This window comes from Populus nigra, chromosome 7 (assembly GCF_951802175.1).
Source record: "Populus nigra chromosome 7, ddPopNigr1.1, whole genome shotgun sequence".
Taxonomy (NCBI): Eukaryota; Viridiplantae; Streptophyta; class Magnoliopsida; order Malpighiales; family Salicaceae; genus Populus; species Populus nigra.
Window position 1 is genome coordinate 3,007,105 of NC_084858.1, and position 19,009 is coordinate 3,026,113.

Below are 19,009 nucleotides of genomic sequence, written 5' to 3' on the forward strand. Positions count from 1 at the left end.
TTAATTCATAACATGCGCACCATAACTTGAATCATTAATAAAAATATTTATAAAAAACAATGAATAAATATTTTAAATTCTGCAATCTCTGTTCCATTTCTTTAACATGTTTGCCACTAATAAAATCACAATCTCCTCGAAAAATAATTAATTAACCAAAATTAAAAATAAATAACCCCCAAATTTCACTAACTCTACCCTACCACAAATCCACACCATAATCACATTTTTTAGACCCAATCTCTGCAGTTGCCGTTAGTTTATCCACTGTTAAATCACAGTCAACTTTAACAGTAATCTCCCATGTCTCAACAGAACCAACCTTAATCTTAACCGGAGCCCTCAAAGTCAGCTTAAACGGCACCTGTCCTTTGCCAACCTCATCGATCATCGCCGTACGATCCCCGCTCGTCAACTCAACGGCAGAACCCTTTAACGGCGTTACAAACACAGTCACATTGTTTGTCCCTTGGTAGAAAATCGGTAACGATCCGGTGGCCATTTTAACGCTGTCATAGTAAACATCAACGGAACTTCCTCTTCTATAATAAATCCCAATTTTATCGTTAGGGTTATTCGCTCTCACAGTGACGTCAAATTCCGGAGAGACCCATCTTGATGACGTCAGATTAAACCCCGAAATCGACAAACGCTCGACTGAATAATCCGGTGCCTCCGGGCGGAACACAAAATAGAACACAGCAGCAGCGACGCCAACGAGGAAGATTAAGGCGGCGAGGAGTGCAAGAAGCCAGCAGAGGCAGCAGCAGCAGGGGCTACGGCTACGCTTGCGGCGGGTGAGACGCTCGTGGCGTTTAGCATTTTCCGGTGGTGGGACTCGGTAGACTTGATCTTTGGGGATTTGGATGACGTAAGTTCCTGGTGGCGGTGGGACCGGTTTCTCTGACCGAGGAGCATCAGGTTTTGTTGGCGACTCTGGGTAATGTACTGCTGCGGGAGGAGGCTTGAACTCGGTGGTTTGTGGTGGTGAGTCGTCTCGGGGATGAACTCTGTCGGCCATTGTTGACGATTATTGATCGACTCAGTGAGTTGAGACTGATGCTTTGTGTCTGTTAACAGATCAGAGAGGGAAACGGAGATGCAGGTAAGAGAGCGTGCTGTCACCTGTCGGGTGTTTTAAATAGGCGTGTCTTAAAGATGAGACCGCGTGAGAAATTATTTACTCGAATAAGGGGTAGATGGGGAAGTTTACATGTTAAAAGGAGAAAAATAAAAGAGCGGTGCGCGGCGTTACCGCGTGAGGGATTAGCTTTTGACATTACGTTTAGATACGTTACCTAATTTTTTTAAAGTGTGTTAGGTATAAAAAATTATTAAATTAATTTTTTAATAATTTTTTATGATTTTAAAATGTTTATATATAAAAATTAAAAAAAAATCAGTTTAATTTTTTTTCAAGGAAAAAAATACTTAAAAAAAATCATGCACCATAATAACAAAGGATTTGGTGAATTTTATTTTTTAATTTAAAAAATAATAATATATAATTTCCATAAATAACAGCAGAAAATAAATATTCTTAAATATCTATTTTTTAAGAACGACAAAACTTCGGTGATGCTATCGGAACTTGTAATAAGACGAGAAAATCATTGTGCAAATCGTGTAATTTGTTGTAAAAATCATAGATTATTAATTTTTATGAAGACTTGGAGGAGAAGGAATCCACAATATTGTAGCAAAAAAGGCATGAAATAATTTCATAGACAGGTAGATTGATTTAATTATTTGATGCTGTAAATGTCCTATAAATTAAAGAAATTATTTTTTTCTATGTAAAGGGAGAAAATTATTTTGATTGTATGCATTAACTCAGTGGCTTTATCCAATAAATCAAAGACATGCTACGTGTGATATAAAATATTATTTAAGAAGAAAAATAGGTGGAAGTGATTTTGACATAACTAGCTATTTAATTAATAATCCAAAATAGAAAAATAAAAATCCCAATTATCGTGCCAATGCTAAATAATGGAAGACTACTCTTTAATTTATTTTTTTACTAATGTGGATGTCCGAGTTAGTTTATATATGCCTTGATTAATCTTACAGGTTTTAAAATTAACGAATATATAAGCCTCCAATAATCCTGAAATTTATAAGATTCAAACTGGTGACTTTTAGAAAACAAACTTGAAATTTGAGTAATTGAGTTATAATCTTCATAATTTATCTTCGTTTCATATTCTAGCTTATTGTTGATATTGAGCAGTGCTAAGTATTAATAAAAATATAATAAAAAGAAACTTTAACATATAATTTATTCAATTAATAGCTAGGATTCATAAATAGATTTTATTTTAAATTTACAATTCAACTGTTCATGTATAGTTTTGAATTATTTTTTATTATATAATTTATTTTATATTTAGCATCACTATTGTGAGATATTAAGCTAGTAAAACTGAATCAGTACTAGAACCAGTAATTAGATCAAGAAATTAACTCAGAAAAAAGTTAATTAAATAATTAACTATGATTACAAGGCACCATTTCTTGGACTTTGATAGGCTCTTCTTAGTGTCCGGCACCAAGTTAAAATAAGGAAGCATGCTACATGTCGATTTAAAATATTTCGAACAAATCAATGGACAAACACATGCTTTCAAGACCAAAAAAAAAACCAGTGGATTCATGGAATGCACGTTGTAAACAATGTGTATAATAAACTAAAATAAATCGGACGGTCAATATAGATTTTGTTCTTGATAAATCGCGAAATTTAGAGAGACAAAACGATGAGTATTTGATAAAAATAATAATTAAATTGGATAAAAATAGAATAAAATACTGAATTCCATCTCTCATATCATGGATTCACGGCGAGGGAAACAGTTTGCAATTATTTTCCTTCTTGAACTATCATTTGCATTAAGAAAACGATCTCCATAACGTTTTTTTTTTTTTTTTGTGCATAATTATTATCATTTCACAGCAAGAGAATCTTATCAGAGAAAGAAGGGAGATCACATGCCAAAAAACATCAAGAATATTAATAATTAGGGATCAAAAAGATTTCAGGACAAGAAGAGCAACAATAATAAAGAGAAAAAAGGAAGTAAACTCAAAAACAAGGTAGGAAATGATATGCATTTACCTGAGATATTGAGCCAAGGACTCGATCTGATTGCCTCAGTTGCAAGCTCTTCTGTCTCGGCGGGGTTATTTGTGTATGGTTTGGATGTATGAGAGGGAGAGGGTAACTGGGTTGAAAGAGAGAGCAAGAGAGAGTAGATTTATTATATAGCTGGAGATGTGTGGAATGAGAAAAACATGAAGGACAGTTCATATATTCTTCCATGTCAAGAAGACGGCAACACGGTCGAGAAGCCGAAACAGTCAAGGGTTTTGGAAGAAAATTGATGACCGGTTATTCTCATGGGCATGCCAAGCCAAATGCCGAGGAGTGGTCATTCTCGTGAACATGTTTAGAGTATCAAATATAACAAAATCTATGGAAATTGAGTTCTTTTCCAAGATTATACCAAAAAAAAATGATTATTCACATGGACATGTCAAGGAATGATACTGGTTACTTTGAATTTGGTTAATTATCAAGTTCAAATGTCTTGAATCTAACATTTTTTTATAAACTCACGTTGTCTTAAACTTGATTAACTGAGAAGTTTAAGTGTATTAGATTTGGCTGACTGCAAAATCCAAGTGCATCGAACTTAGCGGATTGTCAAGTCCAAATACCTTGAGTCTGGTATCTTTGTCAAACTCACGTTACCCTGGACATAACTGATTGTCAAATCCAGATATCTTGGACTTGACAACATGTTTGTCATACCCACATTACCTTGAACTTGGCTGACTATCAAATTCAAATGCTTTGGACTCGATAAATTGCCAAGTCCAAGTGCCTCAGGCCTGACATGTTTGCTAGACTCACATTACCTTGGATGTGGCGGGTTGCCAAGTTCAAGTGTTTTGGATTTGATATCTTTGTCAGGTCCACGTTACCTTGAGCATGGGTGACTGTCTAGTTTAAGTGTTTTGGACTTGACATCATATTTTTCATACTCATATTACCTTTAGACTTAACTGATTATCAAATCTAATTACTTTAGATTTGGCGGAATGCCAAATCCAAGTGTCTTGAGTCTGACATATTTATCAGTCTCATGTTATCTTAGACATGACGGGCTGTCAAATCTAAATATCTTGTATTTAACATATTTGTCAAACTCATGTTATTTTAGGCATGATTGACTATTAAGTTCAATTGTCTTGAGTCTGATATTTTTATCAAATTTATATTATTTTAAATTTAGTTGATTATAAAGTTCAAGTTTCAGGTTTGGTATACTTTTAAGCTCAAAAGACATTGTGGTTTGGCTGACGTCAAACCTAGTGTGTCCGAGACTTGAAATTCTATCGATGCTCGTGTTTGGGCTTAACAATTGAGGCATGCTAATTTCTTTGAAATTGTTCAACACAGGATAGTCATAAGAGTTTTTAAGCCCGTTGAAAATAGGTTAATAAGAAACCATGCATTATCCTTCCTTAACAGGTGCATGAAAGACCAATTTGGCCTTTTTATTCTTGTTTCGAGCTTTTAGGGATATACAATTAAATTCGGGACAAACCCCTCTCGATTTCTGGCTAACTAATTAAATAATACGAATTGTTTTTGTTTTTATTTTTAACATAGAAGTCATGAATACACGCAAAAAAAAAATAAAATTGAAAGCTCGTTAAATCAATATAATTACACTAATGTCATTGTGTTTGAACACGAATTGTTAGGTCTATTATTCTCGAATTAGATGGCATTAACTTGTTTATTGATAATATTTATAAGCGAAGGTGCACCGAATCAGTTTTTGAAGTCGTTACGTGGCTTCTCAAACGGTAAAAACGCCCTTAATTAATGTCGAATTGAAAGAGATTTTTTTTAATTGAAAGGTTTTTTAAATCTTAGGATATATAATAGAAGGTACTGCTTATATATATTATAACTAAATAAATTTGAATTTTAATGAATTCAATTTATTTAGTTATTAGTATTATATGTGTGTGTTTCTATGGAAAATTACTAACATAAAAAAAAAATTAATTATTTTGAAGTGAGGCCAAATCTTGCGACTAGGGATTAATTTTCTTAAGTTACTAGAGAATTTTTTGTATTATTAATATAAGTGTCGAATTAACTTATACACATCTCAATTAATTCAAAAAATTATAATTCATTGTTGAATCTTGATTTATACCAAGCTTAGACTTGAAATCTTAGCCTCTTGGATTAGATAAAATATTTTACGCTTCACACAGAAGAATTTCATATTCTACATTGAAAAACTTTTTAAAACTTTTTTTTTTATTATTAAAGTATTTTAAAAAAATTATGGTGAAAGAATACTTTTTAAAAGGTATTTTTTATTATTAAAATAATTTTTTAGTTTTTTTATATTAACACATAAAAAATTATCAAAAAACACATTAATTTGATATTTTTAAAAAAATATTTTAGTAATAGTTATTTTTTAAAGTATTTTTTACTTAAAAATATATTAAAATAATATTTTATTTTATTTTTTAAATTTTATTTTTGATATTATTATATTAAAACAATTTAAAAAGAGAAGGATTAGGAGAGTGCCATGGCATCATTCAAACATTTCTCTTTTTGCTAGAGGAGCAATGCTCTTTCCCATTCTTACAATGTCAAGAAAAACTAGGGAGAATGATTAATAAATAACTTGCAGCAAAAGAATATTTTTGCGTCCAGAAAAGAACTTTGTAAAGAGTAGAGTACACCTTACAAGATAGGGTTAACAAAGAATGGCTTAACCCATCCATCTGAGAGTGAATTTATTTCCCTAATTTCCCCGGGCTCAAAGAGCCAGTAAACCACCTATACAAAGCCATTATTCAAAGGATCAGCTGCAGCTTAAGAACGTTAACAGATATCGAAGCAATTAGAAGCAGTATCCCTCCAAAAAATAAAAGAACAGTAATAGCAATGAACTGGGTTAGTGGCAAAAACAATGGTTAGGACTCCTGTTTTCTTTGAGGTGCCTTTCATGATGCTACTGTTGAAAGATCTTCGAATACCGTTTTCATGTCCGGCCTTTCAGATGCTGGTAGGATACATCTAAGAGCCACCTGGAGCATTTCATCGAGAACTCTGGGGGCCTCTGCGTTAGGGGTATCCATAAGCAGCTTGTCGAAGCACTCACTGGAACGGTTTTCTTCAGACAATAACCTTACCCAGTCTGTCAGATCAACCACTCCTGGGTCTGCAGAAACTATCTCCCATGAACATTTTCCAGTTAGGAGCTCTAACAAGATAACCCCAAATGCATAAACATCACTCTTCAATGATGGGCAGGGTTTACTTGAACTAGCAAATTCAGGTGGCCGATAGCCAAGAGCACCTGCATTCAGAACCTGTTCTGCAGTGCCAGCAGAAGTCAATATTCGATGGAGACTGTAATCGGTGAGCAGTGGAATCATGTTTGGGGGTTCTAATAAAATGTTGGTAGATTTGAGGTTTCCATGGGGAATTGCTCTTTCATTGTGTAGGTAGTTTAGGCACCGGGCGACATTCACAGCAATCCTCAGCCGATCATCAAGAGATAAAGACTGAAGTTTCCTTGGCTCTGATTCTGCACAAGACACAAAGGTAATCTTTAATTCCCTAAAAGGAACGTTAATTTCTTGCATAACATTGGGAAAATTCAGGAAAGAAACAACGTAGAATTTCTATACCAGTAACCAATCTTCCTTGTCTTCTTGATAATTTTGCACAAGAGGGGGTTTGAAAGCCAATGAAGTGCAGGAGGCACCAATAGTTACAATTTTATTATGTCATGCTTATTACACACACATGTTCCATAGTCACAGCCGAACAAATCAAGAAATACTAAAACAGCTACATAACAGGATATAGGTTTACAGTTCAAGCACAATTCATAAACCTTGAGCAAATCATTTCTGCAAGACTGCCCATGCCATATTTAGAGAGCATTCAACCCCTACATATGCAGCTAATCTGCTAGTTGAAGCAATAAAGCGAGAACAGAACTGCTCAATTCACTTTAAATGGACACCATTGTTGGAAACAAACAAGACCAACGCATGTAAAAGCCTTTTTGCTACAGTCTCTATTATTGAACTAGTAGGGTATAAATACTTTATATCGATACAATTACACAATACAAGTCAACTATTCTCAATAAAAACATGGGCGATAGTAAAAGGAAACTTTAGTAATTTGTTTAGTTATGACATACAATGGAACCAGATTTGATGATATACATTTCAAATGATAGAATAGCACACTGAGTATTTTTATAACCAAAAGAAGGGGAAAATTCAGACATTCCATCTATGTTCCATTCATAGAGGGAAGAAGCATTATATTTATGTTGGCTAATGACAGTTGGTTCAGTAGATATGGAAATGTCTGGAGTATATATGCATTTCTGTCAAGTTGGTTTTGTACACAGTATGGACAAGGCATACAAAATATCCACCCAGCCTTCCATGATGGTCATCTTAAGAAGTTAAAAAGGAAAGAAAAGTAAAAGAAAAATTTTGCCTCACTAGAGATGTCTTACCTTGAAGATAGAAGGCCAAACATTGCGCATTGATATATTTTGATATTATCATCTTCTCATGGTCTCTTGGACCCCAGTAGTAACCCTGAAGAGAAACTAAATTTGGATGTCTGATGCTCCCGAGTTTCTTTACTTCCCTAGCAAAATCCTTCTTCCCTTTTGCTATTCCCTCTTTTAACCACTTTATCGCCATTACATAGCCAGAGTCAAGTGTAGCTTTATATAGCGCACCATGGCAACTCCTTCCAACAACTTCTGCTGGAGCACATGAAAGTTCTTCTGCAGTGAATGTTAGAGAACCATCAAAGAGATGCAAATTCCCAGCCAACTTATCAGGAGATCTAACTCTCAGCACCCCAGGAGTATCAGATGATAGCGGGCTTTTAGAAGGTGATGCATTTGAAGATGACAAATGGGGAGAAGTCAACCCTCCATCTTTTGTTATTGATTCGAGATGCTCTTTAGATTTCTGTGGAACTGAGGATGTGTTCCCTGGATCATATGCAGACCCCATCTGGGTTAGGGCGTTACTTTGGTGGAAGCTAAGTGATGCAGATGATTGGCTTGGATTTTTGTTGACTCTTGATGAAGAGATGGAAGAACCCTCCTCCTGTGGGACACCTTCACTTCTCTCATCTCCTTTCAAACTTTTGGTTCCATGTGTTGGCCGATGGGTGCGGTAATAAATCACCATGGACAAAAGAGCTATTATAGTAGCAGCACCAACCATACTTGCAATCAGAGCAATTTTAATAGCAGGTTTCATACGAGATTGACCCCCCTTCAAATTCACAAGGGCTGGAGGCCCCTTTGATGAGGATGGCAAATAAGGAAAAATCAACAAAGAATTTCCTGGATGGAAAGCTGAATCAGGAAACCGCCTCAAGTTATCAGGAACCACACCAGAAAAATTGTTAGAAGACACATCAAATCCTTTCAATCCATCAGGAAGGTCCCCAGGGATGCTGCCTTTCAGTTTGTTGTTAGATAGGTTAAGATACACCAGGTTATGGAACTTACTGATTTCTGGGGGCAAAGATCCCTCTAAAGAGTTGTGTGACAGGTCAAGAGACACCAAACTCAAATTTTCTCTCGAGTCGTGGACCTCCTGAAGAGGTATTTCCCCCGTGAAATTGTTGGCTGACAGGTTGAGGTCAGTCAGTGTTGTTGAGGTGAAGAAATCTGGAAGGAGGAACCCTGTAAGAAAATTGAGGCTAAGATCAATCACCTTTAGTTCTGAGTATGTACCCAACACCGGTGGAAGATCACCATTCAATGAGTTGTTTGATATCTTCAATGTAGTTAGCCTCAAGAATTGAGAAGTTTGGTTAGGCAAAGTTCCTGTCAATGAGTTTGAACTCAACTGAATAACTTCCACGTAATTTCCCCAGTTCTGGATTCTGGACAAATTCCCTGTGAGCATATTATTACTCAGATCAATGGTGGCACAGTGGCCTACAGTGGCTGGTAAAGGGCCTGAAAGTTTGTTTGAAGATATATTCATCTTCCTCAGAGTTGTAGAGGTGATACTTCCTACTGGACCTGCCATGGATTTGAATCACTTAAAATTACAGGTAAAATTAGATCATAAAAACTCTCAAATTTAACATCAATGGATAGCTTTTGACAACTATAACCGAAAAACATACTAGAAGGTTGGGAAACAGAAATCTCTACATTCCAAATGCTTTTCAAGTTGCTTACTGCATTAAGAGTGTTTCTACAATAGTAGTTTTCAATATTTTCCAGATTTCACATTGACTTTCAATGTTCAAACATGGAAGGGGCGAAAAATATTTCTTCCGTTATCCTCACCAGGGTTGTTATAATTCTACTTGTAATTAAACAGATCATTCCAATGCTGCATTGCGCAAGAGGAAATAAATAGAACACCAAATTAGTTTTAAGTCTACTTCTCCTGAAGTTACAAGGAAATGTGAAGAAGTGTATATGTAATAATAAAAGACTACCAAGTGTTGTTAAAAGCAACATACCTTCAAGTTGATTAAGGCTAAGATCCAGTTCAGTCAACACCATCGAGCTATCTTGCAGAAGAGCTTCTGGTAAAGACCCTGATAACTGGTTGCCACCAAGCCTAAGAATCCGAAGAGAAACAACAAATTTGAAGGGGGGAATAGCCCCAGTTATCTGATTATTGCTGACATCAAAGACCTCTAAGCTGTCAAAATATGGCACTCCATCGTGAGCAAAGAGCTGCCCAACCAAGTAATTGTGGCTTACATTCAAATACTTGATTGATGAAACAAAGCTAGCATTTCCGAGTCCCAAATCCAATGAACCAGAAAATTGGTTGCTGCTCAAATCAACATGAACCACAATGTCCAACTGGGAAAGAAGACCCATTATATCCCCAGAAAAGCTATTATGCCTCAAATCTAAGTACTCCAAGCTCTCGAGATTGCCAAAACCTGAGGGAACAATGCCTTCGAAATTGTTTGAAGAAAGATTCAGAAGCACTAAATTCTTCAACTTGGACACCCCAGAAGGTACAAACCCATGAAAAAAATTGGATGAAAGATCCAGAAATTCAAGGGACTCGATGGAACCAACATTCGAGATAGTGCCCATCAACTGGTTGTTCGAAACCGACAAGTTTCGAAGCATTTTAAAGCCAGCAAGAACTGGGAAACTGAAGTTTCCAACAAGACCAACATCATTTAGAGTGATTGAAACCACGTGACCATTGACACAGATAACCCCGTACCAGGTCTGAGGGCACCCATCAGATGCCAAGGACTTGCTGTCCCATGAGTCAAAAACTTTCCCTGATGGGTCTTTCTCAAAACCCTTCCTGAGCTCCAAAAGTGCTTTAAAATCAGATTGTCCTAATGCAGCTACTACCAACAACAATAAAATCAGGCAGATCGTTTGCATTGTCCCAAGGCTAGTTCCAAACCACAAAACGACCAATATGAAGAAAGATTGAACTGGTTTCCCGGCAATATCAAATGCTACTTCATGAATGTCACAAACAAGTGAAGACCATAAGGTTCTAGTACAAAAGGAATGAAATCAAAATGTAATCACCCTAAATGCTACTTTAGAGGAGAATCCAAGCAATTAGTCAACAAATGGGAGGATTGAAGAGCAAAATGAACCAAAACAACAATTATTTCCTAACATAAAATTCCCAAAATTAATCCTAGCCAAAAATCACAAACCCCATTGTCAAAAAAATGGAAACTTTAAGTCCACTCAAGTCAAAATACGCCTAACATGAGAACAAAAAAAAAAGGCAGAAACTTGCACAAATTCTACATCTTCATCAGCTAGACAACTCATGGAATCCAAGCAAGAAATTTTTACGACAATGTGAATAAAAACATGCAACCCAGTTGAATAAAATCTACTCCTTTTTCCACAGAAACGTACAAAGCAGAAGGGGAAAGTTCGAAGAACCTGACAAGCTTTGTAAGTGACGGGACAGCATGAGGTTAGAAATGTGGGTGGCTACTTAGGAATGTGAAGAAACAGCGAATACTAGAAGAAGCAAAGACAAAGAAACACAGCCAAGAAGTCTAAAACTGGTGAGTGAAGGTAGGAGGGAGTGAAGGAGTGAGAGAGCATAGCAGATCAGACAAAGACAGGGAGGAGGAGTAGGTGAGTGGTGTAATGTTACTATATTATTTGTCAAGTTGGAAGTATGCAATAACTATCAAGAAAAGGACAGGTTTACTTTAAGGCAATGCCTAGTTACCTGGTAAGAATAGGATAAAAAAATTGAGGTTGAGTTGGCTTCAGATTAGTTTGTGTTTTTGTAGTTCCTAGAAACAAAGGTTCTACGAATCCCAATGCATTCTTTCTTTGAATCAGCTCATCTTTCTGTTGATGCAGGGATATTAATAGCTGTGCTTGGATCGTGGTAAATGTAGAATATTTCTTTTATTTTTCAAATAATATTTTTTTTATTTTTAAAATTTATTTTAATTTTAATACATTAAAACAATCTAAAATCATTAAAAAAAATATTAACTTAAAACAAAAAATGAAAATGAAAATCTAATTAAAACCCAAACTACTCTAGTGGCCAGTGGGTAAACATTATGACCGGTCAATGCAACACTTAACTGGTCAACTCTATTAGTTAACTTGAGATTACATTGAGATAGTTAAAATTTAATTTAATTTATTTTTAAAAAAAAATAAAAATAAAATCCCATAATTTTAATTTATTTTAATTACGAAGGGGTTTATTATTATTATTATTATTGTATATTTCAAAATCATAAGAGTACCATGCATTATAGAGATGCAATTTTCTCATGCCATGGTTCCACAAAAGGACTGTCTGTCTACGGTCAATTTGACGAGTATATTTGCAGGTTCGAGAGCTGCTCTTTGGACTATCCTCTGGCAGAAGTTAATGTATATATTGTGACATGGCATCCATGTCGTCCACCGGGTATCCCAGGCAACTTGGATGGACTCTTCTGTCTTTTCCACTCTTTAATTTAAAAATGTTCTAAAAAAACAAAAATTATGTTTTTTTCAAATTAATGTTTTTTAATATTTTAATGTGCTTTAAGTTGACATAGCTTGAAATCACAAAAGCCCAAGAAGGCCCGCTAAAGAAACCAGCTCATCCTAAGAGTATAAAGAGACACATTCAAGTCCAGCCCATATGAAATTAACTCAGGAGGCCAGGAAATCAAAACCCAATTATAATCTAGAAGGCCAAGCCTTATATACAAAACAAGTAGGCCGAGGAAAAGCCCACGAGACCAAATCAAATCGCCATTTCAAATCCAAAAATATATAAATTTGAATCCTTTCACGGGTGATGTCAAGTGGCTCATTGGTAACTTTCAGTGATATTTAGAGAAAAAAATAATAAGAACTTTTCTTATCATTTTTTAAATATGTTAGAATTATGTTTATAAATATTTTTTTAATTCAATAATTCAGGTTTAATAACACATAGGAGGATATCAATAAAAGATGTGCGGTCCAAATCTAAAACCCAAATCAAGATTTTATTTTACTGTTGTAAAGAGAAATGATCGAATGGTCTAAGAGATTTTTTTTTTCTCTTTCTTTTTAATATAAAATGAAAGGAAAAAAGAAACTACATTCCATAGATAAATGGTGAGACTCTGTATGCTTTAAAAATATTATCTTCTCCTCGTTTTACATGTTAACCGCGCTTAAATTGACGTATTCATGTCTAAAAGTGCAGCACAAGATGAGTGGTTATGAGATCAAAAGGAGCTGACCTAACGAGAGAGAGCCATAAACGTGGTTATGAGATCCCATATGAGACTAGAAAGGCTTCATTGTAGAGGAAGTTTGGGACATGGTTATTAAATTCGATATGGTTTAAAGAGTTGACATTGTAGTTTGTGTTGTGTTTTTATTTTAATTATTTTGAAAGTTCATTTTGTTAAACTTGAGTGATTTGATTGGTCAACCAACAACTCGGTTCACCTGGATGAACTCGGATAAGACCCAACCAAGTCAACTGCAATGAGTTTTTTTCTTGTTTGAAATGATGTTGTTGGAGTTTTTTTTTAAATAAAATGATGTTATTTTAAGATAGATTCAGGTTGACCTAACAAATATGAGACACAAGCCTTCTTCCGAGTGTGTGATAACTATGATTTTAAAATCAACAATGAAAAAATAGATCCAAAATCAGACTTAATAAATCCCATGTAATGATTGAAAATCTTTGGAAAAAAAATAAATTTTGATAGCATCTTACAATAAATTTATCTATATTCCTTGAGCTAACACAACATTATTTGGATTGATATAAAAATAAATAAAAATAATAAAAAAATATTATGCGAATTCATAATGCAATGCGAATACGTGCACATGTCTGAGCTATTTTAATTTTTTTAAATAAAGAAATCGTAGTAGCTATCCAAAAGAGACTTGTTAAAGGATGAATCGATAGCCACTTCTGACCCTACCATCTTTCCTTGCATCGCAAATTGATGTTAACAAATGGAAGGAAAGAGACGGAAGAAAGAGTAATTAAGCATTCCCTAATCCTCACATGCTTAAAAATTAAGTCTTTGATGACACCATACATATGCTTTAAAAAATATTAATTATCTAGGTGGTGCTTCAGTGGTAAAAACTTGAGATTAAAAGGTTTGTTCTCTTTGTGATCTCAGGTTCGAGCCATGTGATTGCTCATATGATGGTCATTGAAGGCTTACATGGTCATTAACTTCAGGGTCCGTGAGATTAGTCGAGGTGCGCACAAGCTGGTCTGAACACCCACTTTAAACTAAAAAAAAAATGTTTAGATAAAAAAAGTTATTAATTTGATATTTTTATTTTTTGGATAGTTTTAATATATAATAATAAAAAATTGGTTTTAGTCCAAATATATTTTAATATTCACTTTTATATACAACTTAATTATAAAAATTAAGGACATTAACAGAAACATACATTTTAGAGACCAATGATAATAATTAAGACTCTAAATTAACAAATACATGAAGTTAAGAGTTTATTAATATATTTTTAAATAAAAAATAATTATTACTACACTTTTAAACAGTATAAATTATTAATGTTTTGTTTTTAGTTTATGTTGTCTTGTCAGAAGGGACCTCCATGCACAGTGGATTAACTATTAAGACCACAAGTCTGTTGACTTTTTCCATGAGAGAACAATGCTCTCCTAAGCATAACTTCTCCCATTGTCTGGATTTAAATTGGATAAGAATAAAGTTATTGATTTAAAGGATTAAATCGTAATCCAATCAAAATTTAATATGATTTTAAAAATATTAAAACAGTTTATCTAATTTTTTTTTCAAGAAATCATGAAATGATGTAATATTAAATTCACCAAGATCATTAACAGTTTAATAACTGTGATCTCAACGCCTAAAATGTTGACTTAAGACTCCAAATTAATAAAAACGTGAAGCTAAATCTCAGCCAGTAATGTTTTGTTTTTCAGTATATGCTGTCATGTCACAAGGGACCTAGAAGCATAGTGGATTCACTATTGAGATCACGAGTCCCTCAATTTCTTTGAATCTGAACGAGCAAGATGCTGACTGCTGACAGCTTTTCAACCCTCAGCAGTGATGAAAAGATCCCAAGAGCTTCCAAGAGGAGCCGTGCTTGACTGGGATGGCGAGTGACCCCACCCACCATACCATATCGCCAGCTTGATTAATTAATGTTGAAGAAACTAGCAACTTGGCATCTCACAACTAAGTTTTGTGGGTCTGTATTCACATGGACAAGGCCATGAGAGATTCACAAAAAGACAACCCTTCATTTCAGCAGCATGTTGGCGTTACAAGACAGATTACAAACCATAATATCAGATTCCTAGCCCTACAAATTATGGCTGTGTTCTCAACCATATGATAGCCAAATGAGTACATACATCACAACTTATTTATTTGACAGCATATCTCACCTCATACGTAATGAACAGCAGTTCAATTTATGAGAGTTTTGCACAAACTTTATGAGCACGTACGGTACCTGCTAGCTATCTAAATTCTACCCCTAAAAAGAGAGTAAATAATACAAGGACGGCCATATCAGTTTCTAGGCAGTGAGAGTTTGCCCTGGATGTAATGCAAGATTAGAAAAGTTCTTCCAGTCCAGGAGATAGTTTTGGTAATGATATTAGAACCAGGTTGAAACATCCTGATGCTTTGGCAGAGTATCCATTCCCAGTACTTGTAGATCATCTTTGTAGTCGAAAGAGGACAAATCAAAGGGGGAGCCGAACATCAAGTTGAAGCCGCCGTTGTTTTGGTTGGTCTCGAACGGAGAATTCAAGGGTTTGAACCTGTCAAACTGACCACCTTCCTGGGAAAACATTTGATGGTTTTGGTTGATGTTGGACTCTTCGAAGATACTCCCGTTAATCATATTGCTTTGACTTCGGAAGTGGTTGTCCTGCTGGTGTTGGATTTTTGGCTGGAAAACATTGTGACCTTCTGTGACCAAATTGTTACCACGATTTGTGTTCTTGTTGCCTTGAATATTAGTGTCATAGATTGACATAAGCTCACTGATCATCTTTTGCCCATCTTCAGGAACTCCTGATAGATTGAAGGAAGAGGGTGCTGGGTTCACCAATGGAGCAGTTGTCTTGGACTGTGCAGATGGTTGAGGATAGATGACAGGCTTGACTTCATTAACATGAAAATTTGACCCTCTAAACTCCAATGAAGTGCTTCTGTATGGACAATTTAGTTGATGATTGTCCCTAGAAGCCCTGTCGGGGAAACCCAATCGGATTTGACTATGAGCACATTGAACAGCCTCGCATGTGTAGATCTTCTGATCCACCATCATGTTTATATCACTGGATGGCTTTCTCTTTCTAATAAAATCCGTGCTGGTGATAACTTCTCCCTTGATTGGATAAGGTTGTTGTCGAAGAGGTAGCCTTTCACCCATTCTTTCCATCCCTAGATTAGAATAGCTGAGAGTCTCGGGTTTGCACTCTTGCACATCAAAGTTTGGCTCATCTTCAGCTCCTTCAACATCATACTCACTGGAATCATTAATGACCAAAGATCCACTCCCTCCGGATGAGGACAATGGTGGACAGGAATTAGGGTAAAGTTCACGAGCCAATGATTCCTCTTGGTTGATAATTGCAAGCCAAGTAGCACTTTCCTTGGCTGTCATCTTGTCCTGCAAGCACTTGGACTGCCTCACAAGCTTGCGGATCTTGGCAATATCAGGCGACATGTGCTTAATCACTGCTGTGAGAACACCCACCTTCCATGCCTTCTTCAAGTCATGAGGCTTCTTGTAAGGTGGGGGGCCATGGTCTTTGGGCAAACCCAGTTGTGGCCACCATTCTTCATTTCCAGAAGGCCACCATGGTGGAGGAACACCTTTCTCTAATGGAAACCGCCTCTGGGGAGGGTCACAGTGCTGCATCAATGCAGATAAGAGCGAGCCAAGGGTGGTATCTTGAAGCTCCTGCAAGGTGTGTGGGGTTGGGCCAATTGAATTACAGCCCTCATCCTTTCCAGGGATCGAGTTATCTGCTTGGTACTTAGCTATGGCAGCTGGACCATTTCGATCAAACCTGACTTTATCCTTCCACCATTCTCTAAGATTATCAGATGCACCAGTCACTGGCTTTCCCTTCTCCGGGATTATCCCGTAAACAAAACCTTGAGCTTTACAAACTTCCATCATCTTCAACATGTACTTTAAGATCCCATCTTGTGCCCTGGACATCTTCTTCCTCCTGGCCTGCTCCTGGGACTGACGCTGCTTAGCAATATCAATCCCCTCCTTGCTTCTGGTCTGCTCTTTTAGCCTTTTGAGACGCATTTTGTCCCTCCACATCCTTCGCTCAAGCTCATCAACATCAATCTCTTCATCACTATAATCATCCTCCACAGTAACCTCAGGTTCTACCTGTGGAGCACTCACATCTCCTTCCACGAGAGGGGTACAGAAGAAATCCATGTCACCACAAAACGCCGTCTCATCAAACATCGACATCATTCACAGAACCAAACCCTCCAAAATTGACTAGAGGTTATAAGAAGCCCGAATTGATTCCAATCACCAAACTTTAATTCCTCAAACTGCTCCACCCTAAGCTTGACTTTCGATAAAACCTGTAGACATTAATAAAAATTACAATTAAAAACACTGCTCAAAACCCTATAATTTCCAAAAAGATAAGGCGTGCATGATCATTGAATATCATTGAACTCACTTTTAATAATCCACCTTTTCATTTACTTAAGCATAATTATTCAAACAAGATCTCATACACGTCTATTATTCGCAATCATCCCATTGAAAAACAAAAGTTTCAAAGTCTATAGAGCCATAAACTATCTTATATTGAAAGCAGATCAACAAGCAGCACACTCATGGATTTCATAGAAGAAAATAGATGGATCATGATCAAATCAGAGTCACTGGATATAGAATTGAAAGAAAAGGCAAACTATAAATCAATTGAATTTAATCAACCAACTAATATTTAACCTGACCATACAGATCTCACCTTCTAAGAAGATTGAGTCAGACTTTCTAGGAAAAACTGAACAGTCATGGAAATCCCAGTCCTCCTTTCAGAAAATGTTCCAAATAATATGATAAAAGTCCTCAAATACTATCAAACACCTTGGATCTAACACAACTCTCAACTATTCTCAATTTAATAAAAAACGCACATCCCAAAAGTAAAACTAAACCCACAAAAATTCAAGAACCCACACCCAATAATCAAACTCCAGAGATCCGCTAAACAGAAATAGCAAACACAGCTCACAAAACACAAACCCGTATCAGCAAGACCAAAAACAAAGCTCAAAGTGATAGAAAGGAGGAAGAAATATCTGAAGAAGAAATATACCAGGAAACATCAAAGTAGAGGCCTTTGACACTGGTTAGAGAGAGTTACAGGTCAATCTTGCGCCAAATACTCTTTATCTTTTCCTTTGTTCTAGAGAGTGAAGAGAGGCACCTATTATTCGAACTGGGGGTATATATTATTGTCCTCTAGAGTAAACTATATGATAAAAGAAGAGTCTTGGCGACTGTGAAGCTTGTGGGGGTGATGATGGTGGGGACAGGGAAAGTAAAAGCAAATCACTTTAAAAAAATAAAACCCAAGAAAGTATGAGGAAGGAGATGGGAAGATGGATGCGAGGAGAGAGGAGGGTGAAGGGTCAAGTTTTCAACTTGAGAAAGGTTAAGCTAATCTAATCCAAAGACTTGAAAGTGCTGTTTTTTGCTATCAAGACGGAGGATAGAGAGAGAGTTATTGCAATACTTGAAGACAAAAGAAGAGAGAAGTGTGGGGGCAATGTCTCTTGTCCTGACTTGACGATCCCCATGCACTGTGTCTCTTTTTAAAGCAAACTGACCTTCTCCAACTACAAAGGCTTATCCTTCTGTATGAGGATGCATTTATGGGCAGTAGATTGTGTGTATCCAGTGTTTTCCTCGCCTCGCCATAAATTCCCTGAGCTGCCAAGCTGTTTACTCCTAATCTAGAATTTCTTTTTGTAACCTTCTTCATTTGTTTCCTAATTTTAACTGTATTCTATTTTCCAAGTCAATTTCCAAAAATGTTATGCTGATATTTTTCATAAATTTAATGGTTTAACATTTCACAGAGAATATTCCCATGAAATTACCATCATTCACTTGCAAATGATTTTTTTGGTTCAAGTGAGAATTTCTATAGTATAGTTTATGTAAATTAATAACTTCAATTAAATAATATGTTTTTCTGGTCCCAATTTAATTTTAAAATTTAAAATTTAAATAATATCTCAATTAATTAATAAAATATTTATAGCATGAGTTATATTAATTTATAAAAACTTAACTGTATATCATTTTATTTGGGGGGTGGGCAATAGAAATTAACCTGAAATTTTAATGAGCGCTTGCTACATGGATTAACCCCCTTTCTT

The 19,009-nt window shown here is 35.8% G+C and overlaps 3 protein-coding genes and 1 long non-coding RNA gene across 4 annotated transcripts; 1 reads left to right on the plus strand and 3 right to left on the minus strand.

The window, feature by feature from the left end:
• LOC133698695 (NDR1/HIN1-like protein 13) lies at positions 1–1,136 on the minus strand. Its single transcript, XM_062121718.1, has one exon. The coding sequence runs from the start codon at positions 1,019–1,021 to the stop codon at positions 200–202; it is 822 nt and encodes a 273-aa protein (XP_061977702.1). The 5' UTR covers positions 1,022–1,136; the 3' UTR covers positions 1–199.
• A 4,606-nt stretch (positions 1,137–5,742) lies between these two features.
• Positions 5,743–11,180, minus strand: LOC133699814 (probable inactive receptor kinase At5g10020). Its single transcript, XM_062123288.1, has 3 exons — positions 9,584–11,180; positions 7,590–9,131; positions 5,743–6,635 (listed from the first exon to the last, which is right to left on the minus strand). The coding sequence occupies exons 1-3, from the start codon at positions 10,482–10,484 to the stop codon at positions 6,049–6,051; spliced, it is 3,030 nt and encodes a 1,009-aa protein (XP_061979272.1). The 5' UTR covers positions 10,485–11,180; the 3' UTR covers positions 5,743–6,048.
• LOC133699815 (uncharacterized) lies at positions 6,529–11,528 on the plus strand. The gene is made up of 2 exons (XR_009843322.1): positions 6,529–6,652; positions 10,975–11,528. It is a non-coding gene; the product is annotated as an uncharacterized LOC133699815 (long non-coding RNA).
• A 3,311-nt stretch (positions 11,529–14,839) lies between these two features.
• Positions 14,840–18,390, minus strand: LOC133699737 (protein ETHYLENE INSENSITIVE 3-like). Its single transcript, XM_062123153.1, has 2 exons — positions 17,941–18,390; positions 14,840–17,191 (listed from the first exon to the last, which is right to left on the minus strand). Exon 2 carries the CDS (start codon positions 17,073–17,075, stop codon positions 15,222–15,224), a length of 1,854 nt encoding a protein of 617 aa, XP_061979137.1. The 5' UTR covers positions 17,076–17,191; positions 17,941–18,390; the 3' UTR covers positions 14,840–15,221.
• Between the last annotated feature and the right edge of the window lie 619 nt (positions 18,391–19,009).